The sequence below is a fragment of the Rhynchophorus ferrugineus genome, unplaced genomic scaffold (genome assembly GCF_030347505.1).
Source record: "Rhynchophorus ferrugineus isolate W39M unplaced genomic scaffold, kcgeb_rfMv2 rfM8, whole genome shotgun sequence".
In the NCBI taxonomy this organism is placed as follows: Eukaryota; Metazoa; Arthropoda; class Insecta; order Coleoptera; family Curculionidae; genus Rhynchophorus; species Rhynchophorus ferrugineus.
Window position 1 is genome coordinate 6,319,233 of NW_027472587.1, and position 25,623 is coordinate 6,344,855.

General features: G+C 29.8%; 1 protein-coding gene across 8 annotated transcripts in view; it reads right to left on the reverse strand.

Annotated features, from left to right (window-relative positions):
- Mctp (Multiple C2 domain and transmembrane region protein) overlaps positions 1-25,623 on the reverse strand; it is a 134,633-nt gene that overhangs the window by 90,435 nt on the left and 18,575 nt on the right. For all 8 annotated transcript variants that reach the window (XM_076411698.1, XM_076411697.1, XM_076411695.1 and 5 more), the window contains exon 3: positions 12,205-12,346. In XM_076411698.1, coding sequence (XP_076267813.1) covers positions 12,205-12,346 — 142 coding nt within the window. The remainder of the gene's footprint in view (positions 1-12,204; positions 12,347-25,623) is intronic.

A 25,623-nucleotide genomic window follows, 5' to 3' on the forward strand; every position in this document is an offset into this window, starting at 1 on the left:
TCACAGATTTTGTAAAATTGTTTATAAAAAATATGATGTCTGTTTTACCATTATTGTTTTGTTTAATTTACAAAATAAATGTTGAAAAACAATATGAATATATTCTAAAAAATTATTAAATAATTTTTAATATTACTTATATTGAAATATAAATATTTTCCTGTTATTTTAACTAATATTTACCACATTAAACGTGTCTTTCACTGACTCAAGTTTCAACAAAGGAAAGTGTGTAATTTCATAATTGTAAACATAAAATATATGTATATTTTGAGAGAATCCAGTGCATTGACACTAAAACAGAATATCAATTTAAAAAGGATTCTCCTGTGTATTCTGTCGCATGACTGTTCTTGAACATTATTTTATTATCCCTCCTTTATTACTTTTTTTATATTCAAGATATTGAAATGTCTGAAATGTATATGATAGGAACCTAATATTTAGAAGATCTTAAGCTTTAACATTTTTATATACAAATTTTTAATCGACATTACAAAATATACTGTTCTAATAGCCAAACTTATTTTAGTCCATATATATTTTCTAATTTAGGAATTATACATACATGGAATATACTTGATGAACACGAAACCTGATGAATATGTCAGGGAAAATGCTAGTATCAAAATGTACATTGTATTGCTAGAACATGAATCACATTAGTGTTGAGTGAAGTGACTTAGTCTTCCTAATAAAACAACAACTTTTTCCTTGATTTTTAAAACATTATTATTGCTTTCAAAACACATGTAAATTTCAACATCCTTCGTCATTTTCCAAACCTCTTTTCCTGGAGCATTTACTGAGGCATGTGTGGCAACTTCAAAACAATTTAATGTGCAAATCCTCCAATTGAGCCATTGTGTTCATCAACTTGTGACCCTGTGGGTTGATTAAGCACTTTTTATTTTGATTATTAGAACACTGTGTAGTTTTTAATATTAATCTTCTTTTAATATTTTTTTGAACGACTGACAATTGCATTTAAAATTGCCGCATTTAAAGGTTTTTTTTGATGGACCAAAGTCCAAATAACATATATTATACATATAAGCCATTGCTTTATTTCAATAGTATTTTACCACTAAAAAGCAATATTCTCAACAGGCAATCTTATTTTCTACCCAAGTACCACCGTAACTATTAAGCTAAATACCAAATTTTCATGAAGTTGAATTCAATGTACTACCTTTGAGAATTACGACTAACTTAACGACTGCTATATTTAGCGTCTGTTCTCTCATACTCAATGTATACATTCCGTCAATTTATTTTGACTAACTATCTTTTCTTTCCATCCCTGCTATACATAATATCTTTACCTATTTCGCGTCTTCCATGCGCTATAAGGGTACCCACAAAGGGTCTTTACTTCTCATCCTATTCATCCTTGTTACACATCCACTCGTTAGTACGTCAGGTATGTCATTTTACTGCTTGTATCCCTCATTTCATGGCACTGGCTTGGCAGTACCCACGTCTCGCAACCAAATATTAAATTTTAATTTTAGTAGAAGCAAAGTACATACGGTTTTTCCAGTTCTGGTATTAATTTCCTACTTCTAGCTTTCATTAACATTATTTATGTACCTAGATATTTAAATGCATTTACTCTCGATTCTACAGTGTTCCCTTAGAGTCGTATTCCATCTGTATACTATTTTCTGTCGGTGGTCTGGTCTATCAGTTATTATTATTACATCATCCGCAACCAATAAATCAACAGCAATTAATATTATTTTCAACTGGAAATATACCGAGTATTTATTGGTAATAGGAAATCATTGAACGTAAAATAAGTTATGTACGAATTCAAATCTTTCAAATATAAAATGCCTCAATAAACTTTCACTTTCCTCACATTGGTTTCAATAACGTGCCATATAATAATCGATATCGACTGCTTGTAGGGTACCCTTTACATTTAGCCTTCTAATGTTTAACGGTTGATTAAGAAACTCCGCGTTAGTCCCATCATTTATTTTATTTTTCATAAGCAAATACCTCATTACCACCCCTTGCACAAAATTTTGCAAGTAATAAAGTTTCCTCATCAGACCCAGGTTTATAATAAACTTTATAATTTTAAACTCCCGCCATACTATTTTTGCACATATTATTAAAATTTTCATGCCGTAGTTTTATGCCACATTTTTATTATATCAATGCTACCAAATTAAAAAGTAAATATTTATTTTAAAATTAACATAGTCGATCTCTGAGATTGACGAAAAACGTCTACCGTCTACCTAGTAATAATATAGAAAACTTTTCTGATTCAACAACCGATTCATCATCTTAAGAAAATGTGACGCCTCAAGTTATTCACTGAGGTTGTGACTGATATCTCAGCAGAAGATATGAAGCACAAGAAGTAAAAATACAAAAAGAAAAGGCAATGTTGAATATACCAAAACCAGCACTTTCTTAGATGTACGGAAACATAAGTCAAGTTCTTTGCCTGCCTACATACTGATAGCATGTAGGCAGGCAAAGAACAAAGCAGCAAAATAGAGAAGCCAGCCACAGTACATTTTCTTTCCAAGGTTCGTAGCGTTCATAGGAAAAACATGTCTATCGTGGATGGGTGTACCCCAAGTGTTGACAACCTGGCTACAGTCTATCGCAATATTTTATTTAAACCAATTTAATTGCGAAGAAAGTTGGTTTAAAAAATTCTTTCTTTTGGGTTTCTTTACGGTAAAGGTATTAGTTTAAGAAGAATTTTAATTAGATTTATAATTTTTCATGCTGTGTAGTAAAAGTCTTGATAAAGCATGCTTATAGTTTTACAGAAACGAGTTTAAAAAAAAACAGATTTCTTGTTACAAATATCATTTCTATAGCGTTCAAGATAAAAATGATTTATTTAAATGCAATATCAGAATAAACGTATAAGTCCAGAATGTGAAATGTCCAAATAGAACTAATTAATTTCCAAATGATTTTACTGTAAAGCAGAAATAGTTTTCGTAAGTTAACAATATATAACATCTTTATTAGATACGCTTAGTACAATCTTAATTTACAATTAATTTATTACTACTTTTCCTGTGGTCTTGGATTAATTAACAAGCAAGACGAGTGCGAGAAAATACATTAATATGTATTCCTCAATTACAAAATTATAATTATTTATTAATTATTAACTTATAGCTATAGTTTACACTAAATGTATTTTCCACGTTATACATCCTGCGCGCTGTCCAGCAGTTGTACTGCTTCCACGTTAGTATGATTTAGTAATCTTCTTTCGTGTTTCAAGGCGAAATCTTGGATAACTTCGCAAAACGATTTGATTTCCAGGTCATCGTGCAGTTCTTCATTGGTTACATAGCGATAGGCATTGGTAATCAATCGAAGAACCTTGTTTTGACAGGGTTCTATCACTGTTGATTTGAATATTTAGTGCAAATTGGCTTTATAATTATATTATTCTTTGATTTTAGAACAAGTTGAGAGTATCTTCCGACTAACCAGTATATTTGTTTTATTTTGGTTCTAATGTATTTTGCTTTTTGTCTAACGTGATGCTTCCAATTTAATCTACCGTCAAGATGGATTTCAAGGTATTTAGCTGATTCTGCTTTAGGAATCGTGCATCCATTGAGTGATATAATTAATTTTTTATTATTTCGCCTCAATGCAAAATAACGTGGACAGATTTGGAGCTATTAAGTGGAATTTTCCCATCTTTCGTCCATTTGTAGATTTTGTTGACTGCCACTTGCACTTTTTCTATTGCCCTAGGCAGAGATTTATCTTTTGCCATAGTAATTGTGTCGTCAGCAAAGGTTCCAAGAAGTGTTTCATTTGTTGTTGGAATGTCAGCAGTGTAGAGCAGATGTAAGTTAAAAATTATAAACATAAGAGAACCTCTTATGACCTTCTACATCAAACTTCCGGACAGGTCAAGTTTTACTTTGCATTTCAGACCAAACGTGAAAGAACATTGTTTAAAAAAGCTGCAATTTCTAATTGAAATTTAAATAGATTATATAAATTTAAATAAATAAATTTCATTATCTAGAGGAATCATTGGATTGAAATACATATTATGCGCATATTCACAGATATTTCGCTTTATCCTATCAAAAAGGAAAGTACGTCAATAAAGAAATGAGGGTAAATATAATGTTTGATTACCTAGGAGGTTTGTGAACTGAAAATTGACAAGTATTTCTCCGACTTCAACAGAAATTGACAAAATTCTTCTGTTTCAACTGCGCAGCACCACGCCAAAAATACTAAATCTGTACAAGTTAATATTACAAGGTTTCTATTATTCTGCTATTGTTATTATGTATTAAATACAAATGAAAATAAAACAATTAATGTTATTTGTTTTGGTAGGGGATAGAAGTCAATAGAATTCCAAAGAATAATTTAACATATATTTTTCAAAATATATCACTTTTTAAAAATACCAGCACTATCGTTGTACAAATATTTACCATATATCCCTGGTACATCTGTTTATGTTTTTTGTTGCTCTTTTTTACTAAATTTATTACAAAATTAATTTACGCTAGACTATAATATATTCGTGAAATTGAATAGACGCGTGATATATTAAGACATTTTATTTAGACTTTAGTAGAGACGTCATCTTCACCTTCCACCTTGACATCATTGATTACATTTTCTCATTTTTCCAGTCCACGCGAAAATCCCCCGACAATTTTTTCAAATTAAGACTACAATGGAAGTCAATATAATTAAAAAAGTTTCAAGTTGATACCGGGAAGAAGTTAATAAGCAGTTGAAAACGAATGGAGTTTTATCAATACCCCGGAGACTGGTGAGACTTCGTGCAACAGACAAAAAATAGACAAAAAAAGTATATTGTCGTTTTTAAGACAAACCCAAAGTCGCCAATACCAGAGAGCATAAATATTGAATTTTATCGATACTTAAAATGAATATTTTAGAACCAATTAGCAGTAAATATAATATTGAACAGTTTATATCATCCAGTATCACTATCCCTGAACAATGAAACTACAATTTAGTGTTAAATACGTACCAATGACGGAAGTAATTCCGTAAGGTTTGATAAATAGTTAATTTATGGTTTATAGTAATGAAGCCTTTTTGTACTTAGTGAGAAAAAAATAAAATAACCTGTTACATCAATAAAAGTGACTGTATCTAAATAGTTTTTATCATGCATAAAAAACCTGTAAGAATAAATATATAATATATAAATATATAAACACAAAAAAGTTTTTTAAGACTTATTTTTATAAAGAAAATTTGTATATAGTCTATCCAAGGGTACTGTGAATACACGTCATCAAAATGTTTAATTTATCGCCTGCCACAATTTGTAAATTTGTTTTAGAATCAGACAATATTTTCCTTCTCATTTTATTCTAGTTAAAAGAGACAGAATGCTGTTTGATAAATTCGAACACTTAAACGAGCTAGCCTGTCAAAGTCGTCCGGTTATCAAAATTATGCAAAATTCTACAAAATATTTGTTTTAACTGCTACTATAAAAACCGGCAAAGGTTTTTTTTGATGCTTTGCTTGTGTGTTTTGATAAAATTTAAATCCCTGTTTAATATATCATATTACTTTGCTAGAAAATGCCGAAACCAATGGATAGTCAAGGACAGAAACCGGTTGCGTCTTTAATCACACTTCAATGTCCTTGTAACTATATTAAAAAAACATTTGAAACATACATACTCCTTAATATGTATCATTTTATGTGAATGTAATACTGTATATCTCGTAATGACTATTTAGTATAGATATAATCAAATTCTTTGATGAAATGGCCCATTTAAAATTCGCAGCAACAAAGCTAAGCTTTTTTAATGTGTAATAATACTACAATAAATACCTATATTAACAGTTCAATTGAAACGTCCACGGCCTGACCCATAGATGGCGCTACTAGAATTAAATCCATATGTTTTTTAGTTATACCTAACCCTCAAAAGATGCATATATAAATATGACAGTTATCAGATCATTAATTTGTGAATTATAGCATTTTGAGTGAACCAACTTTTGTTATTGTGAAAAAAAATTGATAAGGAGGAATTTCACGTGTTGATAACATATTGCTATTTGAAGGGAAAAAATAGAGTTGAAACAAAAACTTGACTTGATGCTGAGTTTCCAGACACTGCTCCAGGAAAATCAACCATCAAGAATAGGTATGCTAAGTTTAGACGTGGTGAAATGAGCGCCGAAGACGGTGAACGCAGTGGACGCCCAAAAGAGGTTGTTACCGACAAAAACATTTACAAAATCCACAAAATGACTTTGAATGATCATAAATTGAAATTGAATGAAGTAGCAGACCCTTTCAAGATATCAACTGAACGTATACATAATATCATTCACGAAAATTTAGGTATGAGAAAGTTCTATGCAAAGTGGGTGCCGCTCGAGCTCACTTTTGACCAAAAACAACGACGAATTGATGATTCGGAACAGTGTTTGAAGATGATCAAGCGTAATAAACACAAGTTTTTGCATCGATATGTGACAATGGATGAAACATGGCTCCATCAATTTACTCCGAAGTCCAGTAGACAGTTATCCGAGTGGACTGCACATGATGAACCCACTTCAAAGCGTAGGAAAACGCAACAGTTGACTGGCAAGGTTATGGAGTCTGTATTTTGGGATGCGCATGGAGTAATTTTTATTGACTATCTTTAAAATGGAAAGACCATCAACAGCGACTATTACATAGCTTTATTGGACTGTTTGAAGGACGAAATCGCCAAAAAACGTCAGCATTTGAAGAAAAAGAAAGTGCTGCTTCACCAAGACCATGTACCGTGTCACAAGTCAGTGAAAACGATGGCAAAAATCAATTAATTTGACTATTTCCTGTTCTCAGATCTCAAAAGAATGCTCACTAGGAAGAAATTTTCGTCGAATGAAGAGGTGATCGGCGAAAATTAGGCCTATTTTGAAGCAAAGGACAAATCGTACTACAAAAATGGTATCGAAAATTTGGAGGGTCACTATAATCAGTATATCACCCTTGAAGGGTATTATGTTGAATAAAAAAACTAATTTTGCCAAAAAAAGTGTTTTAATATGGTAGGCCGGGGACTTTTCAATTGACCTGTTATGACCATGCGGAGTCCTTATTATACTTCTCAAGCCATTGCTTTACTCGAGCGGTATTTTGCTCATCAAGAAGCACAGAAGTAATGTCACTCTTAGCACACTATCTCCCAAACTTATAAGTAAATATCATAAAATTTTAACAACTTTCTTTTGAAGGTTAGTACTAGCTGAAATGCATTAAAGCTCCAAGCGTCATTTATATGTTAGGCCCGAGGCATTTCAGCTGATGTTTTAAGTGTATTTCGGCTTCTAAGGTTAATCTTGCTTAACAAAAAAACGTGGCAAAAATATTCCCATCAAAGGGACATATCAGTTTTCCAACTGAATACTTCACTAATCAAATTCCTCTTTTTTACTTCATAAAATTTTACATACAATGTCGAACGGCTGCTAAAGCTGCCGACACATTGAGAGATTGGCCAAACACACACACATAAAGATATATATTATGCCCCCTGATACACTGTTCCTCATTTGACCCTACTCCATAAATAGAACGTAATGTATTTATAGTCCTCTGATAAAATATAATTCTCCCGCCGACATCGTCATCTTTTTTAAAATAAAATACTTTAAAATCCCAATTAATTTCCTTCCATCAAACACGAACACATACATACGTACCCAGTGTCCACTAATGCTATTTATTATTAAAAACAATATTCTATAAGTTCATAAATTTACATCAGTTCGCATGTAGAGACTGTAATTTAAACACTTCACAAAATAATTAATGTTTCACCGATGACCTTTGAAACATCATACGCAAATGCTACTCATAAATATTATTAACTTATTTAGTCGAAAATAAATGTTTATAGTTTTCGGTACCTCATTATTGTAGATCAACAATAAAATAGACGTTGTTTGGCGATAACTATCGATGTTTTATGATTCGGTATCTAATTTTATTTCCAATATCATTCCTGAAGTGATCAATCTTCCGAGGGATCTCATTAAAATTGCATTGTACCATTCTTTCTGCCGGTTGGCAGTTTAGGAATCGATTAAATCTTATTTCCTACCCCTAATTCTTGTAAAAGTTCGTTGTAACAAAAAAGGACGACCTCAATCAATGCTTATAAAAAATCTTCGTCATCGGAAATGTCGATAGTAAAGTTAAAAAGGCGTTTTAAAGCCTGAAACAGAAAGGTTTTTATTTAAATGGAAATATAGCACACGGCTTATTTTTGGCTTATTTAAAATTCCAACACATTCAGTATTTTCTAACACAAATGATTTTTATAATATAATGTTAATGTTTTTGAGCCCTCAATTTCTAGAACATATAAACTCCTATTTGAAAGGTACTTCCGACTGTGTTTAGGAGTTTTATGAATTATTGATCTATTGAGACTTAAATAATATCATTCATCAGGCTCAGTGGCTCAACAAGAGGACTTCAATTATCTAGAGTCTCAGTCAGTCACATTCCCTATTAAAAAATAAAAACCTGATCCAAATTGAGTACGATTTGATCGAGAATAACAACAAACTGTGAACATTTAAAAATTTCACTGACAATTGAAATTTCTTTATAACTAGGATAGGATATTAGGATACTTTATAACTTACAAGAATAACCGTAAAAACGATAACTGTAAGCCCCAATATAAGCAAGTAGTTCTCAATAAACATACGATTGGTCATTGTCGCTTCGCAGATTCGTACCAAATGTCAAGAGAAATTATACCACATTGCAACCACTGTGGACCCTTAAAATTGACTCCAAACTATTTTAAAATAGCCTCACCGATTTTACAGATCTTTACGAGATGTTACAGCTAGGTTAAGTCTTTATCACAATCGCAACGAGGAAAATTTTCGATTTCATATTGCTGTTGGTAAGAACTGCATAAGAGAAGGCAATGATTACACCACAAGACATGAAAAAATTCGAAAAAATTTAAAATAGAAATGCACAGATGCACACGGAACTAAACAAGGAGAATGGTAACAATGATATTGGTAACAAAATATATTATATATGTGAAATCTTGAAATCAGTCAATCAACCATCTCAATTCGGCATCGTTAAGGACATAGAAGTGATACATAGCAATACTTTCCAAAACCAAACAGTAAAATTAATATGTTTCATTAAAAGAGCATATATTACTTCATTGCTCTTCTCACTATCTGTCTTTACTCACTTTTAAGAGAAACTGCCAAAATATTCGAATGATTACAAATAGAAAGCACTGCGCATGAGCAGTATTAGCCGTCGTTGTTCTTTTAGTGGTATCTTTAGTCCCGTCAGAGTCAACTATAAAACCACAGGCATTAAAAGAAATAGTAAATATTTAATAGTGAAAATAGTAAACCTGCTCATATAGATAATATTTTAGCTATCTGGAAAAATATAAACCCTACATATTAAATAACATATAATATTATCTATGTAGTCTTCTTGTTTGACCATTATATATGCTCTAAACATTTTATGTGTTCTATATCATTTTATCGACTCAATCTATCCTTCTGTTGTTTTAGCATGTGCTCTGTTTTACTTTCACATCTATGACTATCCACAGAATCTACATTAATATAAAATAAGTTAATGTTCCTGATCGCTGAATAACACAATTTATATAATTAAAACTGTGAATAAATATTGCAGGATTTTGAATATATATTATATTATACGACTAGTACTGCATTGGCTACAGATTGCAATATGATCTGAGGGGTTATCTGATTAGAACAGTGTTCTTCCCTGTGTCTATCTTCAGTGTCGTTTTGTATCGCCTCTTCTTTCCAGTAAATATTTTAGTTATAGCTTTTTAAAGTAAATTAATAGATTTCGTCTTGTAAGCCCTTTCATATATTATAATCTATATATGTGCCGCAATTTATGCTATATCGCAAACTGGCCACCTTTACTGAAGCGAATACAATATAGTTCTTCTCACTATTTATATTTGAAAAAAATTCATTCGGCTCTAATATTTAACAACTAGATGAATAAAGAATGTATAACTAAAATCTGTCATCGTAATCACCGTAATAATAAACACAAGAAACTTCATGGGTATAAATTCAAAATTATCATGATTAACTTCATCTCAAAAACTTGATTCACAAGGTCTTAAGATCTTAAAGATACCTTCAAGCCTAGTGAAGCTGGTGCAGATATTATTACAAGGCAGATTCTTGACAGCAATTGGATGGATACTAAAATATGACTGAAAGTTACTTCATAAATTATAATCGACACCAGTATGAATCAAAAAAATTATCTCGAAATTAAACAGCATTAAAATACTTTCTTACAATTTTTGACGCATCATTCAAACGACTAGGAAAAGTACTAATCACATTAATATATTTAAAAAAGAATATGTACCTGTTCTCGCAATAAAGCCTTTATTTCACAAAAATATCTCCCAAAGTTAATTTACACAATACGATATAAAAAAAAATATTTGCCAATTATTAACTAATCCGAAAAATAAATTATTTTGAAATTTATTGTTACTTTATCTACCAAAAGTGCTAAAAAATAGCAACTATATCTTTTTCGGTAATTCGATACTTTAAGTTCGACTGAGAATAAAACAGAGAAACTTACATTCAAATACTTAAAGAAAAATTATGATATAAGGCGATATTAATAACTTAATTTTAATTAAACCACTATTTAACTCTTCAAATATCACATCCAATGCAGATGATAAAGAGATGAACAAACAATGTAACAAAATCAATGTTAATTAATATCAGATCAGGAATCATCTTTCTAAACAATTAGTTATATATTATTAGAAAATTAAGGTCTACAAAATTAATACTAATTTGGTATAATATTATGGTAAAGTAATTTCACCAATTTTTCAATATACATATATATATATATATATATATATATATATATATATATATATATATATTAATTTTAACAATTATATTTAACAAATATATTACATTATTGATTTACGATTTGTTGACAAAACCGTATCGGAAAAATAACCTACCTGTTTACCAACAGACTAATTAATTGATGTATATAAAATTAAATATTTAAATTAGTTTTACATTAGAGATACATTGGATAAAATATCAAAGAATAAAAGATGATATTACACTCAGTCAGATATACATAGAATAGTTTTTAGATAAATTAAAATAATCTATTTATCTCATAGAGAGGCCTTATTATTGGGAAAAAGTATTTAATTTTAATTTCTAACAATTTTAATTTCTATCCGGTTTTAAGGTTGACCTTTTTGTAATTATTTCAAATTTATAACATCTTCTTCGTTTTTTTTTTCAAGTTCAACTGAGAATAACACGGCGAAACTTGCATTCAAATACTTGAAAAAGAAAAAATGTTATGACACAAGACGTTGTTAGTTGATTAATATTAATTGTACCACTATTATATATCAAAACATTTATTTATAATTATCCCTTAATTGTATACAAAATTAAAAATAAAATTAATAATAATTTGATTTTAATAATAATATTATACTAAAGCATTTATTAGTTTACATTTTCACCTAATTTTTAACTGTAAAATTCAACTTTTATTTTATAATATAGCAAATATATTATATTGTTCAATTGTAATATATTAACAAAACAATATCGCAGTAATAACCTACCTGTTTATCAACAGACTAATTAATTTATGCATGTAAAATTGTATATTTAAATTAGTTTTGAAATACATTGGATAAAATACCAAAGAATAACAAATAATGTTACACTCGCTCAAACACACATAGAGTAGTTTTAGATAATCTTGTGACAGATTAATTTAAATCTGTCTATTTGAAACAAAGAGTCTTATTATGGGAAAAAATATTGACAATTTTAGTTAGCTTGGTGATAAGGTTAACCTTTTACAATATTTCCAAACTCTTATTGAAAATTTCTTATTATTCCTTGATTTGCTGATGTACAATGAATTATTTAAAATAAAAACAATTAATTTATCTCAATCGAGGATGACTTGTTGGTAATTTATAGCTGTTGTTAAAATTTTAATACGATAATTAGTTTAGGTTTGCTTAGAAATGAACGTAGGTAATTTATTGATTTTTTTTCAGGTCAGATAAAAAAGTGACATCGCTAAATGCGTCAATATTAACCTACCTGTACGATTTTGGATCCGATGTCTTGGACTGGCCGTGCTAGGAGTGCTGTGCTCGCTGCTTAGGTCCGCGGCATAGTCGGAGGATTCCTGGCGTCCAGGAGATTTGTGGCGACGCTCGCGCTTGCTGTGTCCCAAACGACTCTGGAACACGAACGAACGGAAAATGATAACCGAGCCTGTTTTTCACGTGTGTTCACTGGATACAATTTGGCGCAACCTCAAAAAGTTGCGCGCATCCACCAGAACAAAATAATCGTCGTAGGTAGACGTTTGCCACCATCATAACTCATCAATTCAACACCAACAATGGAAAAAGAACCGTACTTTAATCTTGTGTAAAGAGTATCTCTTATCCCGCTATTTAATCTTTTTTAATTTATTATATGTTATATATTATATGTTATTTTATAAAACTATATTCAAAATCGTATGTTAATAAGTTAAATTTTTGTCTATTATTAATAAGAAAATCCACATCTTTTTACACCAAAAAGTATAATATAGTAAAAAACAAATAATAAATGGTTTCACGAAGTCAATATTTAATTTATATTTGGTTTCAAATTACGAATTAAATTTTATCAGAAAAAGTATTAAACTTATGAGGATATTCTAATCTATAAATTAGAAAAAAAAAACGATTTTTTTTATATTACCACAGTTTAGCCTTTTCAGGATGTAAAATTAAGAGAATTTTCTAAATTTAAATTATTTTCGGAGATAGAGCTGTTTTAGTTATGCGGATGATGGAAATTTGGTTCTTCATCTATTTATGACTGTTCGAAAATCAAATTCCTTACAATTTTTTAACATTTTAAAAAATAGTGGAAATCGAAGTATTTATTGTTATTTTTACTTTCATAGGATATATGAATGTATACAGAAGGCTGACACTAAATATATATATTTTTGCGTGTTGTAACTGCACTGAATATTAGTATGGACACGTTCACTGATATATCTAACAAAATTAAAAGTATAATATATAAATTGTCCTCAAATGAAGCGGTTGATGAATCAAGATCAGCTTGATGTTGGCTTATCAGAAATCAAGTATCAGAGATCTATAAAAATAGTGAGTAGTTTTTCCAATAGAAACATAATTTAATATAAGTATTTCAGAAGAAACTATTAGTCTGAAAAGTATATATAGAAAGCTTAGAGATGCAGCTCTTTGATGGATGTAGAACATCCTTTCATAAACTCTTGGGTAATATAGGATTTAGATGGATGTGTCCCACGAAGAGATTTAATAGAACTTCCAGACATTGCTATTAAAAGAATACAATTTTTAAATGCATATAATAAAATCAAGGAAGACTTATTTCTATGTGTGTAATTATGTGAGACATGGATATTTCAGAATGAGACAAATATACCCAATGGTCATTCATGGCAAGAAGGTAAACGTTGTAATAAAAATTGATTAGAATTCATTAGTCATAATATTTATTAATATTCAATTCATTTCAGATATATGGTTCTTCATACTGGAAATAGAAATGGTTAATAACACCTTCAATTTGGATGAAGAATAAACTTACAAATGATGGAATCGTAAACAAATTTTTGATACATCGAAAAATAATAGCTTATTTATTCACTTGTATGAGTTTTTTTGAATATGGAATTATGATTCAATGCCGACGATTTCGTAAGACAGGGTGATATGGTGATAGAGTACAACTAAAGGTGACTATATAAATAATATACGATAACTGTACAAAATATTATTACAGAGTGTGAAAGATTTATGTGCATAGATATGTGTGTAATTGTTCAGAATATACATGAGCATTTGGTTAAAATGTGTAAGCAGAGAAAAAATACTAACTGCTTTACAGATATGGAATATGTATTAGAGACAATGCCCTGACTAAATCTAATTTCATCAAGAAATATGTCTACATGTAGTAGTAAAAAAACTAAGGAGAAATACAGTAATATTTAAATGATTTTACAAGGAAACACTGTACCGAAGGAAATCAGAACTAAGCGTAAAACGTAAATATGCTCTTTAGTAAAATATAAAGTAAAATATATTACTTGTATATACAATTGTTAATTAGGTGAATTAGGCCTCCGAGGGATCCAACTACATAAAAAACGGGCCCAGAACTCTAAGTCATAGGTGTTATGGAAAAGAGTTTAGTGTAAATATATAGTAAAACAACTCCAACCTACAAACTATTTTGGCTGTTAAATTATCTGTAGTTTAAGTCCTTCTATAAAATATGTATTAGATATTCTATAATATTAAAATAAATTATATTTAATAGAAATGTTGCTGTTTAATTATTTTATTTATATTAAAATTTTGTTGAATGTTAAAGCCAAACTGAACTAAAACTCAGAGTTCATACGGCAACGTTACGACGTTTTGACGTCGTCAAATCAGACGACGTGGGTTCAATGTTTTTTTGAACGTACCATAGGATACCTATCATATCCTATATTTTGCGGCAATTTCTTGAAACGTCTATTATAACAACTTCAAAATGAACTAGCCCACTTATAAACCATTGTTCTTGAAGGTACATGTTCATTTATGTACCATATTTACCCTCTAAATCTGTTAGATACGATGCTCAGATTTTTTTCCTTTGTTAGAAATTCACTAGCACATCCACCTCAAATGGTTTGTGAGTAAAGAACGAATTGAAAATTTCAAACGAATAACAGATAAAAGATGAAATATTACAACTACGTTGAATTCCTAGTCTATGTTCACGAATAAATAGTTCTCCGAAAGAATATTGAATAACATATTATATACTATTCGTAAAGCAACCTACCTTATTACTTTGGATAAAAATTTTATGTTAAAAAGGCTTTTTATGAACCAATCTAGTCATGACGTTAAACACTTACTTGAACATTTTAATAAACTATATAAGATAATTGGTTATCAAGTTATTTTCTAAAAAAATCAAGACTAATTAATCAATAATTACCCATAACAAAGCAGTAAAAGCCATTAATTTATAGGCATTCACTTTTTCTATTGTCTATGTCGTATCGGTGAACTTAATTTTTTTATTTTAATTTTCTAACGATGACACTATGTTACAATTGTATTTAATTAATATGTTTTGTTTGTTTAATACCGCTATTTTCCTATACACCTCAGATATATCACAAACAAGCATAAATCGATTTATATCTGCATTATAGGTTTGTTTTCGATTAAAGATTCAAATTTTACAAAGGAAATTATTCTGCCTGCTCACGACAAACTCCATAATAATATACAGTAAAGATCTATTCACATTCATAAATACCACACCTAAAAATATACCGGTTACAGAGGATTTTCTTGACGAAAATTATAAGTTATGGCCCCTATAGCCTGACTTCTTACTTCACTTCTTCCCCTCAAAGCTATCGACATATACAAAAATGTGTCAATATTTTGGCTACCATCGTTTTACTCATTGAGTAAATTCTCCCCCCCCCCCCTTGATTGATGGAGAATCTTAGACATTTCTACCTTTACTGCCGTGTCCAGCTCACCGCCGACTACATTTGCAACTGCAGCCACTTGACTAGCTAACTGAACTGAACAACATGTTTGACCACACAAGGTATTTTCAACTTTCTGAAGAAAATTGGCCTTTTCTGACACGTTTAATCACATCTACCAAATAAAGAAAATATTACCTCACATTCTAAATACACTAATTGAACGCACTGAACGCCCTAACACACTGAAGTGACTTTAGTCAAATTAAAAAGAATCTCAGAATTTTCAGGCTAGTTTAAGTAATGAGTAATCTCTAAATTATATGGACAGATAATTTGACATAAAAAATAAAGAACATGATCATAGGCTAAAGGTTATTGAACTGAGAATTGAAATTGACTATTGATTTTTCGACCACTGAATGGTATATAAATGTATAGTCTATCCAAAGTAGAAATTAACTCATGTCACTTCACTTAATGACGTCAAAATGTCGCAATGTTGCCGCATTTAACTTTGATATTTAGGTTATTTTAGCAACAAATTAACAGGTCAATAGAATAGTCCCTGCCTAACACATAGATGGCGCTACTAGAATTAAATCCATACGTTTTTTTAGTTAACCCTAACCCTCAAAAGATGCGTGTAAAAATTTGACAGCTGTCGGATCGTTAGTTTGTCAATTATAGCATTTTGAATGAAGCAACTTTTGTTATTCTGAAAAAAAATGATAAAAAGGAATTTTGCGTGTTGACAAAATATTGCTTTTTCAAAGGAAAAAATACAGTTGAAGCAAAAACTTCACTTGATGCCGATTTGCCGGACACTGTCTCAGGAAAATGAACCATCAAGGATTGGTATGCTAAATGTAAACGTGTGATATGACAATCGAAGACGGTGAACACAGTTGACGCCCAAAAGACGTTGTTACCGACGAAAACATTTAAAAAATCCACAGAATGATTTTGAATGACCGTAAATTGAAATTTAATGAAATAGCAGATACTCTAAAAATATCAACTGAACGTGTACATCATATCATTTACGAATATTTTTGACCACATTCACTTTTGACCAAAAACAACGACGAGTTGATGATTCGGAGCAGTGTTTGAAGATGCATTTTGCATCGATATGTGACAATGAGTGAAACATGGCTCCATCATTTCACTCCGAAGTCCAATCGACAGTCATCCGAGTGGACTGCACAGGAAGAACCCGCTCCAAAGCGTGGGACGCAACAATCGGCTGGCAAGATTATGACGTCTGTATTTTGGGATGCACATGGAATAATTTTCATGGATTACCTTAAAAAAGGAAGAACCATCGAGAGTGACCATTACATAGCGTTTTGGACCGTTTGAAGGACGAGATTGCCGAAAAACGGCCTGATCGAAAAAAATGCTGATTCAACAAGTCAATCCACCGTGTCACAAGTCAGTGAAAACAATGGCAAAAATCCATAAATTGGGCTTAGAATTGTTTTTTCATCCACCGTATTCTTCAGATCTGACCTCCAGTGTCCTGTTCTCAGATCTCAAAAGAATGCTGGCTGGGAAGAATTTTTAGTCGAATCACGAGGTGATCGCCGAAACTGGGGCCCATTTTAAAGCAAATGACAAATCGTACTACAAAAATGGTATCGAAAAGTTGGAGAGTCGCTATAATCAGTGTATCATACTTGAAGGGAATTATTTTGAATAAAAACACTAATTTTGCAAGAAAAATGTGTTTTACTATGGTAGGCCGGGGACTTTTCAATTGACCTGTTAGGTATATAACTATATTCAAATATATAAATAAAATAATGAAACAAAAATTCAAGTAAATAAATCAGCTGTTAATTTCTAATCTAACTTTAGTTCACAATTCTACCATTTGCCAATTAATTCGTCTGTGGGTCTTATGATGTTCGTCCAAACCGAAGAGAGTTATTGTAAACAATCTTTTCCACCAATCCAAACAGTTCTTACTTGTATAATTATCTGGACCATACTCATTGTGGTTATTTTTTGCCGTAAACCATAACAATTCATAATCAGATATTATTATAACTTTTACCTTTTTCCATCAACTTTCGTCAGCTTTAAACTTATTAGCGTCTAGCCAAGGGTGGCCTAATGTTTCATTTTGAAAATGAAAAACACAAATTGAAATAACAAGACTCCCATAATTTTATTATAAGGTTTTAAAAATTCTATTCCTTTAAAAGCAAGGTTGGAAGTTGCATTGAACGCCTTCGTAAGTTATCTTTACACTATTTAAATCGTATGTTTCCTAACAGTGTTTAAAGTGATGACCCATAATCCTAATATCCCTAAATTGTCTATAGATACTTGCCATACTACCAACTATCTCTGAAATCTATTAAATCTATCTCTCTATCTATTAAATTATGTTTATATTAAAAGACTAATCACCGTTTTTATACATTTCATAAATTTAACCTTGAATTTAACTAACATTAAGATATATAGACACTTTTTTTCAGTGAATTATACTATTCATTATATTCAATTTCAGACAATATATACCTATAAAGTATTGAACAAATAGTTAATAAGTGCAAATTTGGATTTGATCAATACGATATTGGAACGCTATCCGAAAGATTGTAAAGAATATACATAGAACATTGACAATAGTTTAAGTCATCAATATATAACCAGATTTGTACAATAAAGGTAAGAATATGGAGAAAATAAGTAGTCAAATTAAATTTACATACATGTTACATCAATGCTTGCTTCAAGAATTCTAAAAAAACATTATAAATAATATATTGGGGAACAGTAATTACGTCCTTGTAATGTTTCTCAAACCGAATTTGTTCATATAAATTCCAAACAGTGATTAATTTTTTCGCCCGTTTTTTTTTGCTGATATTTTGCCACTTTTGTTTTAAAACCACGCTGCTGTCTCTGTAAAACTTCTGAGATTTTTACACGAAAATAACTGAATCTATATAAATAAACCACACAAATATATCACTAACTTATACATGAAAATAGTTACTAATAAAGAAACATATTAATAAAACACACAATAAAATTTCCTTTGTTAAACATACCAACCCATATGATTATTCCTATTCAATAGTTTAGAATTAAAAATAGTTAAACTTTAATCATGTGTAATTAACTAAAGTACAGTATCTTTTTAGCAAAAAAAAAATTACCAGTCCCTGTGTGGGCGCGTTATTTAAATAATGACAAAACGGTGAGCTGAACGGTGATATTTCTAACGTTGTGCGTGTTTTGCAGTTTAACCAGTTGTTAGTTAAATATATTATTTATAAATATAACAAGGGATAAAATGAAAAGTTTTCAATGACTAATTCAGTTTGAAAAATTAAAATCAAATTATTTGATTTTCTGTGAAACAACAAAAATATACCAAACACACAACTGATACATTATATAAACGTAAATTAATTATATATTTTAATTTTCAGTTTTACCGAACACTGGAGAGCAGAAACGTACAAATTAAAGGTTAGAAACCCAATAACAACCGATTATATGTAGTTTATCAGAAGTTTTTTGTACATACATCATCAAGATGTTTAATGTATGGCCTGCCGCAATATGTAAATTAGTTTTAGGATCAGAAAACATTTTCCTTCCTATTTTAATCTGGTTAAATAGAAAAAAGGTAAAAAGTAAAGAAACTAGCCTGTCAAAGTCGACAAGTTGTCAAACCTATGCAAAATTCTTCAAAATAATAGTGATGAGAAGTTACAAACCCGCAAACGTTATTTAGTTGCTTTGCTTCTTTTGATGAACCTCAAATTGCTGCTTATTATTACTCTTCGAAATTCCGAAGCCAGAAAGAACAGATCGCATCTCTAATCAGTTACTTTGAACATGATCGAGATAATGGAAGCCCCCTCTTGCCAGTAAAATTCGTTGGACTGGTAAGTATTTTTATTGTTGTATATTCTTTTGATGTTCAAAGGAAACTGTTAGTCTGAAAAATATCGTAGAAGTCAAATAAAGCTTCCGGATATTTCTTTTAAAAGAATAAAATTTCTAAATGCATATAATAAAATGAAAGAAGACTTATTATTTCAATTTATGTATTTATGTATTTAGATGAGACATGGATATTTCAAAACTCAATTACACGTAGGCAAGATGATAATAAAAATAGTGTTATGCCAACATAAGTTGATGGAAAAATGTAAATGGTGGAATAACAATTGATTAGATTTTATTAATCATAACATTTACTAATAATTCCTTTCAGATATATAGTACTTCGTGCTGGTAACAGGAATGGTTAATAACACCTGCGGTTTGGATAAACTCGATGAGACACATTAAAAAAGAAATTGACAAATGATAAAATTGTGAACAAATGTTAGATAGATTGGACAGCCTACTAATTCACTTCAATGCAACTTTCTCAATATGATTTCTAAAACAGATAAAGGTGAGTATATAATTAATATATGATAACTGTAGGAAATATTATTGTGGTGTGTAACAGATTTACGTGCAGAGATATGTGTGTAAATGTTCAGAACGTACATGAGCTTTTGGTTAAAATGTGCCAGGAGAGAAAATAAAATCTGTTTTGCAGATTTGGCAAATGCATTAAAGGGAATGCAATGATTAAATCCAGTATTAAACAGAAAGAAACGAAGAAGAAACACAGTGATGTCTTACAAATTGTACTTTACAGGGAAACACTGTATCGAAGAATACAAAAACTAAGTGTAAAAGGTAAATATGCTCTTTAATGAAAGTAAAATATATTAATTGGATATACAATTGTTAATTAGGTGGATTAGGCCTCCCGAGGATACAACTACAATATAATCAAACACCACCCTAACCTACAAGCTATTATGACTATGTATTTAATTGCAGTTTTAAGTGCTTTGATCATATATATGCATTAGATTTACTATAACGTTAAAATAAATTATATTTGATAACAGTATATTTGTTTAATTATTTTATTTATATTATAATTATGTTGTGAGTAAAAGCCAAAGTGAACTAAAACTCAAAGCTGATACAACAAAGTTGCGACGTTTTGGCGTCACTAATTTAAATGACGTGTGTACAAAACAACTTTGGATAGACTGTAGCTATTTTAGGTTATGTATGAGCAACCAATAAAAATCCTATATCAGTTTGATCTCTCCATTTCTACTTTTACATTCATTAATCCAAAATATCTGTAGTAACTCAAAAATGTATTTTTAAAACAACCCTGAAAGATGACAGTCACAAATGTATAAAAATGTTAATTTTTCCAGAGAAAAGAGAAAATTTGATCATGATTAAAAAGGAATGACGAATGGTAAACCAATTCAGGAATGGTTAGAAAGTTGCTATAATAAATTCACAAATATATTATATTATTACAAAAAATATTTTTCCATTTATATATAATAAAATAAATATTCTAATGCAGCTGAGGGAGCATATCAAGCTTTAGCGCAATATGGAAACAAAACTTAATAGATGACTGATTGAGCACATTCAATCTACTAGTTCTCTACTAGTGTCTCAATTGTATGAATGTGAACTAAATGCAGCAACTTATTAGCTATTTAGAGAATATATGGTTTATTTCATTCACTAGAAAGTGTTTTCTTATCACAAAATTTGCCCAAATTAAATTAAAAATTCATCTTATCTTGCAAAATGGTGTGTTTTTGTTAGACTAAAAGCTGTGACGAATGAGTGTCTAGAGATAGAGGTCTCTTTAATTTTAGAAAAGCAAGAAGCAAAATAAAATAAAATAGTTTTATAGTAAAACCCTTCACATTTCATAAATCATGTACTTGCTTCACTTTATATTTGCTATTGCCTATACACAACTGAATTTATTTATTTATTATTTTACTATTTATTAATGAATTAATGTATATATTTATATAGTATTCCTGTTAATGAATTGATGTATTATATTTTGAATGTGTGCCTTCATTTGGATCGAGTTATATACAGAAAAGCTCTAAAGCCTTTTAGTTTTTGTTTACAGAAACAACGTTTTAATTATTATTTATAACCTTAAAAAAGCGCTAGGAGGGTTGATACCCTCGAGGGTATATTTTATCAAAGAAAACACTAAAAAAGCAAAGACCGAGATGATTTTGGGAAAGTGTCAAAGTTACAGAACATAGCTTTATTCAGCTTCAACTTTCAACTTTGTTCATCAAAATAATTTTAATTTGAGCCAGATCTCTTTACCTAAAGCATTATTTTAACACCTGTTCATAGTAACCAATAGTCATCGGTACCCAGATCTGGACTACACGATGAGTGCCAAAGCTATTGAAAGTGCAATTTGTTTAATTTGGCCAACGGTTTCATCCACTTGTAAGAAAGTGCATTGTTTTAAAGGAACCAAAATCAAAATTACTTTACTAAAACTACTCTAATTTTAAAATTTGATGTCATATTGGCAGACTTATTCAATAAGGATTTTTCATAATTGGCCTAATAAATATAAATAATACTGTATAAAAAAATACTACGCTAATGCACCATATAACTGTATTCACAAATAAAACAAAAAACAAATGGCATAGCGTGATTAATAGCATAACCTTTTAAAATGTTCCAAGGATTGTCAAGATCAAAAAATCGAGAACGACAGCTACAAATTGAAGCTCCTTGATTATTTTTGTATTTTTTACAATTAAATATATATGCAGTCTTTTTGTTTTCAGCTAAAAAAGAATAAGGAAGGTATATTTGTTGGTTGAAATGTTACAGAAAAATATGTTTTTGATACTCTTCACTGGATCCAAACAACGATAATTACGGCATAAAACAAAGCAGTTAAAAAATAGTTTTAAAGTAGAACCCTTCACATTTTATAAATCATATACTTGCTTCACTTTATATTTGCTTTTACCTATACACAACTGCATTTATTTATTATTTTACTATATATTATGTCACCTTTTTCATATCATAATATTTAACCTGTTAATGAATTAATGTATTATATTTTGAATGTTTTTCTTCATTTGAATCGAGTTATATACAGAAAAGCTCTAAAACCTCTTAATGTTTGTTTACAGAAACAATTTTTTAATTATTATTTATAAACTGAAAGGAGCGCTGGGAGGGGTGATCCCCTCTAGGGTGGATTTTATCAAGGAAAACAATAAAAAAGCAAACACATAGCGAGTCTCCTTAGATAACTTAATTTTTAATATTTTAATATTTATCACTGGAAGACCGAGATGACTTTGGGAAAGTGTCAAAGTTACAGATCATAGCTTTATTCAGCTTCAACTTTCAACTTTGTTCATCAAAATAATTTTAATTTGAGTCAGATCTCTTTACCTAAAGCATTATTTTAACACCTGTTTATTGTTCAAGTGCATTGTTTTAAAGGAACCAAAATCAAAATTACTTCACTAAATCTACTTTAATTTTTAAATTTGATGTCATATTGGCAGATTTAATGAATAAGGATTTTTCCTAATTGGCCTAATAAATATAAATAATGCACTCTAATGCACCATATATAATATAAATATAATATAATTTCACTGTATGTGTAAAAACAAATGGCATAGTGTTATTAATAGCATAATCTTTTAAAATGTTCCAAGGATTGTCAAGATCAATAAATCGAGAACGACAGCTACAAATTGAAGCTCCTTGATTATTTTTATATTTTTTACAATTAAATATATATCCAATTTTTTTTCGGCTAAAAAAGAATAAGGAAGGTATATTTGTTGGTTGAAATGTTACATAAATATGTTTTTGATTCTCTTCACTGGATCCAAACAACGATAATTACGGCGTAAAACAAAGCAGTTAAAAGTTAGTAAACTCCGATATAGATAAAGTTATCGACAGCGTGTTAGTTATAGACACTAAACATTTATAACTACAACTTTATGCTGTTATATTTATAACTTAATATCTACCTGAAACATAACTTAGTGCACTTTTTGAAATTCAATCTGAACATGTTAATTCAATCAAGTTCTTCATGTATTGATCGAAACGTTTTAACCGTTTTAAATCTATTAACCGAACAAATTATAAGATTTTTAGGTCAGATTTAATAAGAGTTATCATTAGTCACAACTGTTTTGCTTTCATGCATAATTAATTAATGGGATATTCTAGTCTAGATATTTGGAAAATCGATGCTTTTCGATCGATGTTCAAAAGTTTACCCTATAAGAATATGCTCTCTACGTTTAATGCGTCCGATCTTGAACCTAATTGATCCATCATATGTCTCTAAAACTATCCAAAGCATTAGCGATAATAATCTGAGGTTATAAACAGTTTTGACACATTTCAAATTGTTTCGACTGGATCAGAGGCAGGAAGTGATTGCGCATCCAATACAATTACTTCGAAAGAGGAACGATAATATATAATAGTAACCCTATTACCAGCAAAACCGCATTAGAGTGGCGATTATTTATACTCTTAAATATTAGGTTGATTCTCTTTTATTGGAGATATTTGTGATATATGTGGATAATATGTGAGTGTTGCAGCTGCGCTTAATATTAATACCAGTATTGAGAGCCGGTGAATACAAAGAGCGGCATAAAACAAAGCTGTCACTTGCTTTGTTTTCATTAAGATCACATTGAGGTTAGCGCTATTCCAGATCAAATTTATGAAATACATATATATCACTACATAGTATAAAACAAAGTCGCCTTTTCTGTCCCTATATCCCTATGTGCGCTTAAATCTTTAAAACTACGCAAAGGATTTTGATGCGGTTTTTTTCAATAGATAGAGTGATTCAAAAGGAAGGTTTATATGTATAATACATGCATAATATACTAAGGCAACATTGCTAATTTTAGAGGTTTCTAACGTGATGTCGTAAATTAACCTATTTTTTTAGGCTTATTTAGCAATTAGCAAAAACGCTGCCTAACCCTACGAGTTAGATCAAATTAATGTACTACAGTATTGTACACCATAAAAAGGTCTACAAAAAAGTCCGCGATGGTATATGTTTATCTTTTAGGGATAACCCACATTAACCATTTTTATTGTTTACTTTTTACGTGAGAAAATGGCTTATTTACGAAGCTATTTTAAGCAATACGGCATTAATCCTTATCGAATTAAGTACCTTAAATACAGTGTGCAATTAATATAGATCAATATGGTTCCTTACAGCATGTAAATTAAACAAATATTTTCGGAGATATTACAAATTTAAAATTTGCGTTTAAAAATGTGTAATGTAATAAAAATTGTATGAATTTAGATATTCCAAAGATAGCAGGAAATCTTCATAGTAAGTATAGGGGAAGAGGAATTGTTTTACTCCAAATTTAATGCGGGCAGGCCAAGGGCAGTAATGAATGAACCAAAAATACTGGATCGATGTATATATATGTATATATTTATATAAATATATATATATATATATATATATATATATATATATATATATATATATATATTTCATAAATTTGATCTGGAATAGCATCGATCGAAAAACATCGATTTTCCAAATATCTAGACTAGAATATCCCATTAATTAATTATGCATGAAAGCAAAACAGTTGTAACTAATGATAACTCTTATTAAATCTGACCTAAAAAGCTTATAATTTGTTCGGTTAATAGATTTAAAACCGTTAAAACTTTTCGATCAATACATGAAGAACTTGATTGAATTAACATGTTTAGATTAAATATCAAAAAGTGCACTTTTTGAAATTCAATCTTCAGAAGTTATGTTTCAGGTAGATATTAAGTTATAAATATAACAGCATAAAGTTGTAGTTATAAATGTTTAGTGTCTATAACTAACACGCTGTCGATAACTTTATCTATATCGGAGTTTACTTTTTTTTTAACTGCTTTGTTTTATACCGTAATTATCGTTGTTTGGATCCAGTGAAGAGTATCAAAAACATATTTATGTAACATTTCAACCAACAAATATACCTTCCTTATTCTTTTTTAGCAATATAGAAAAC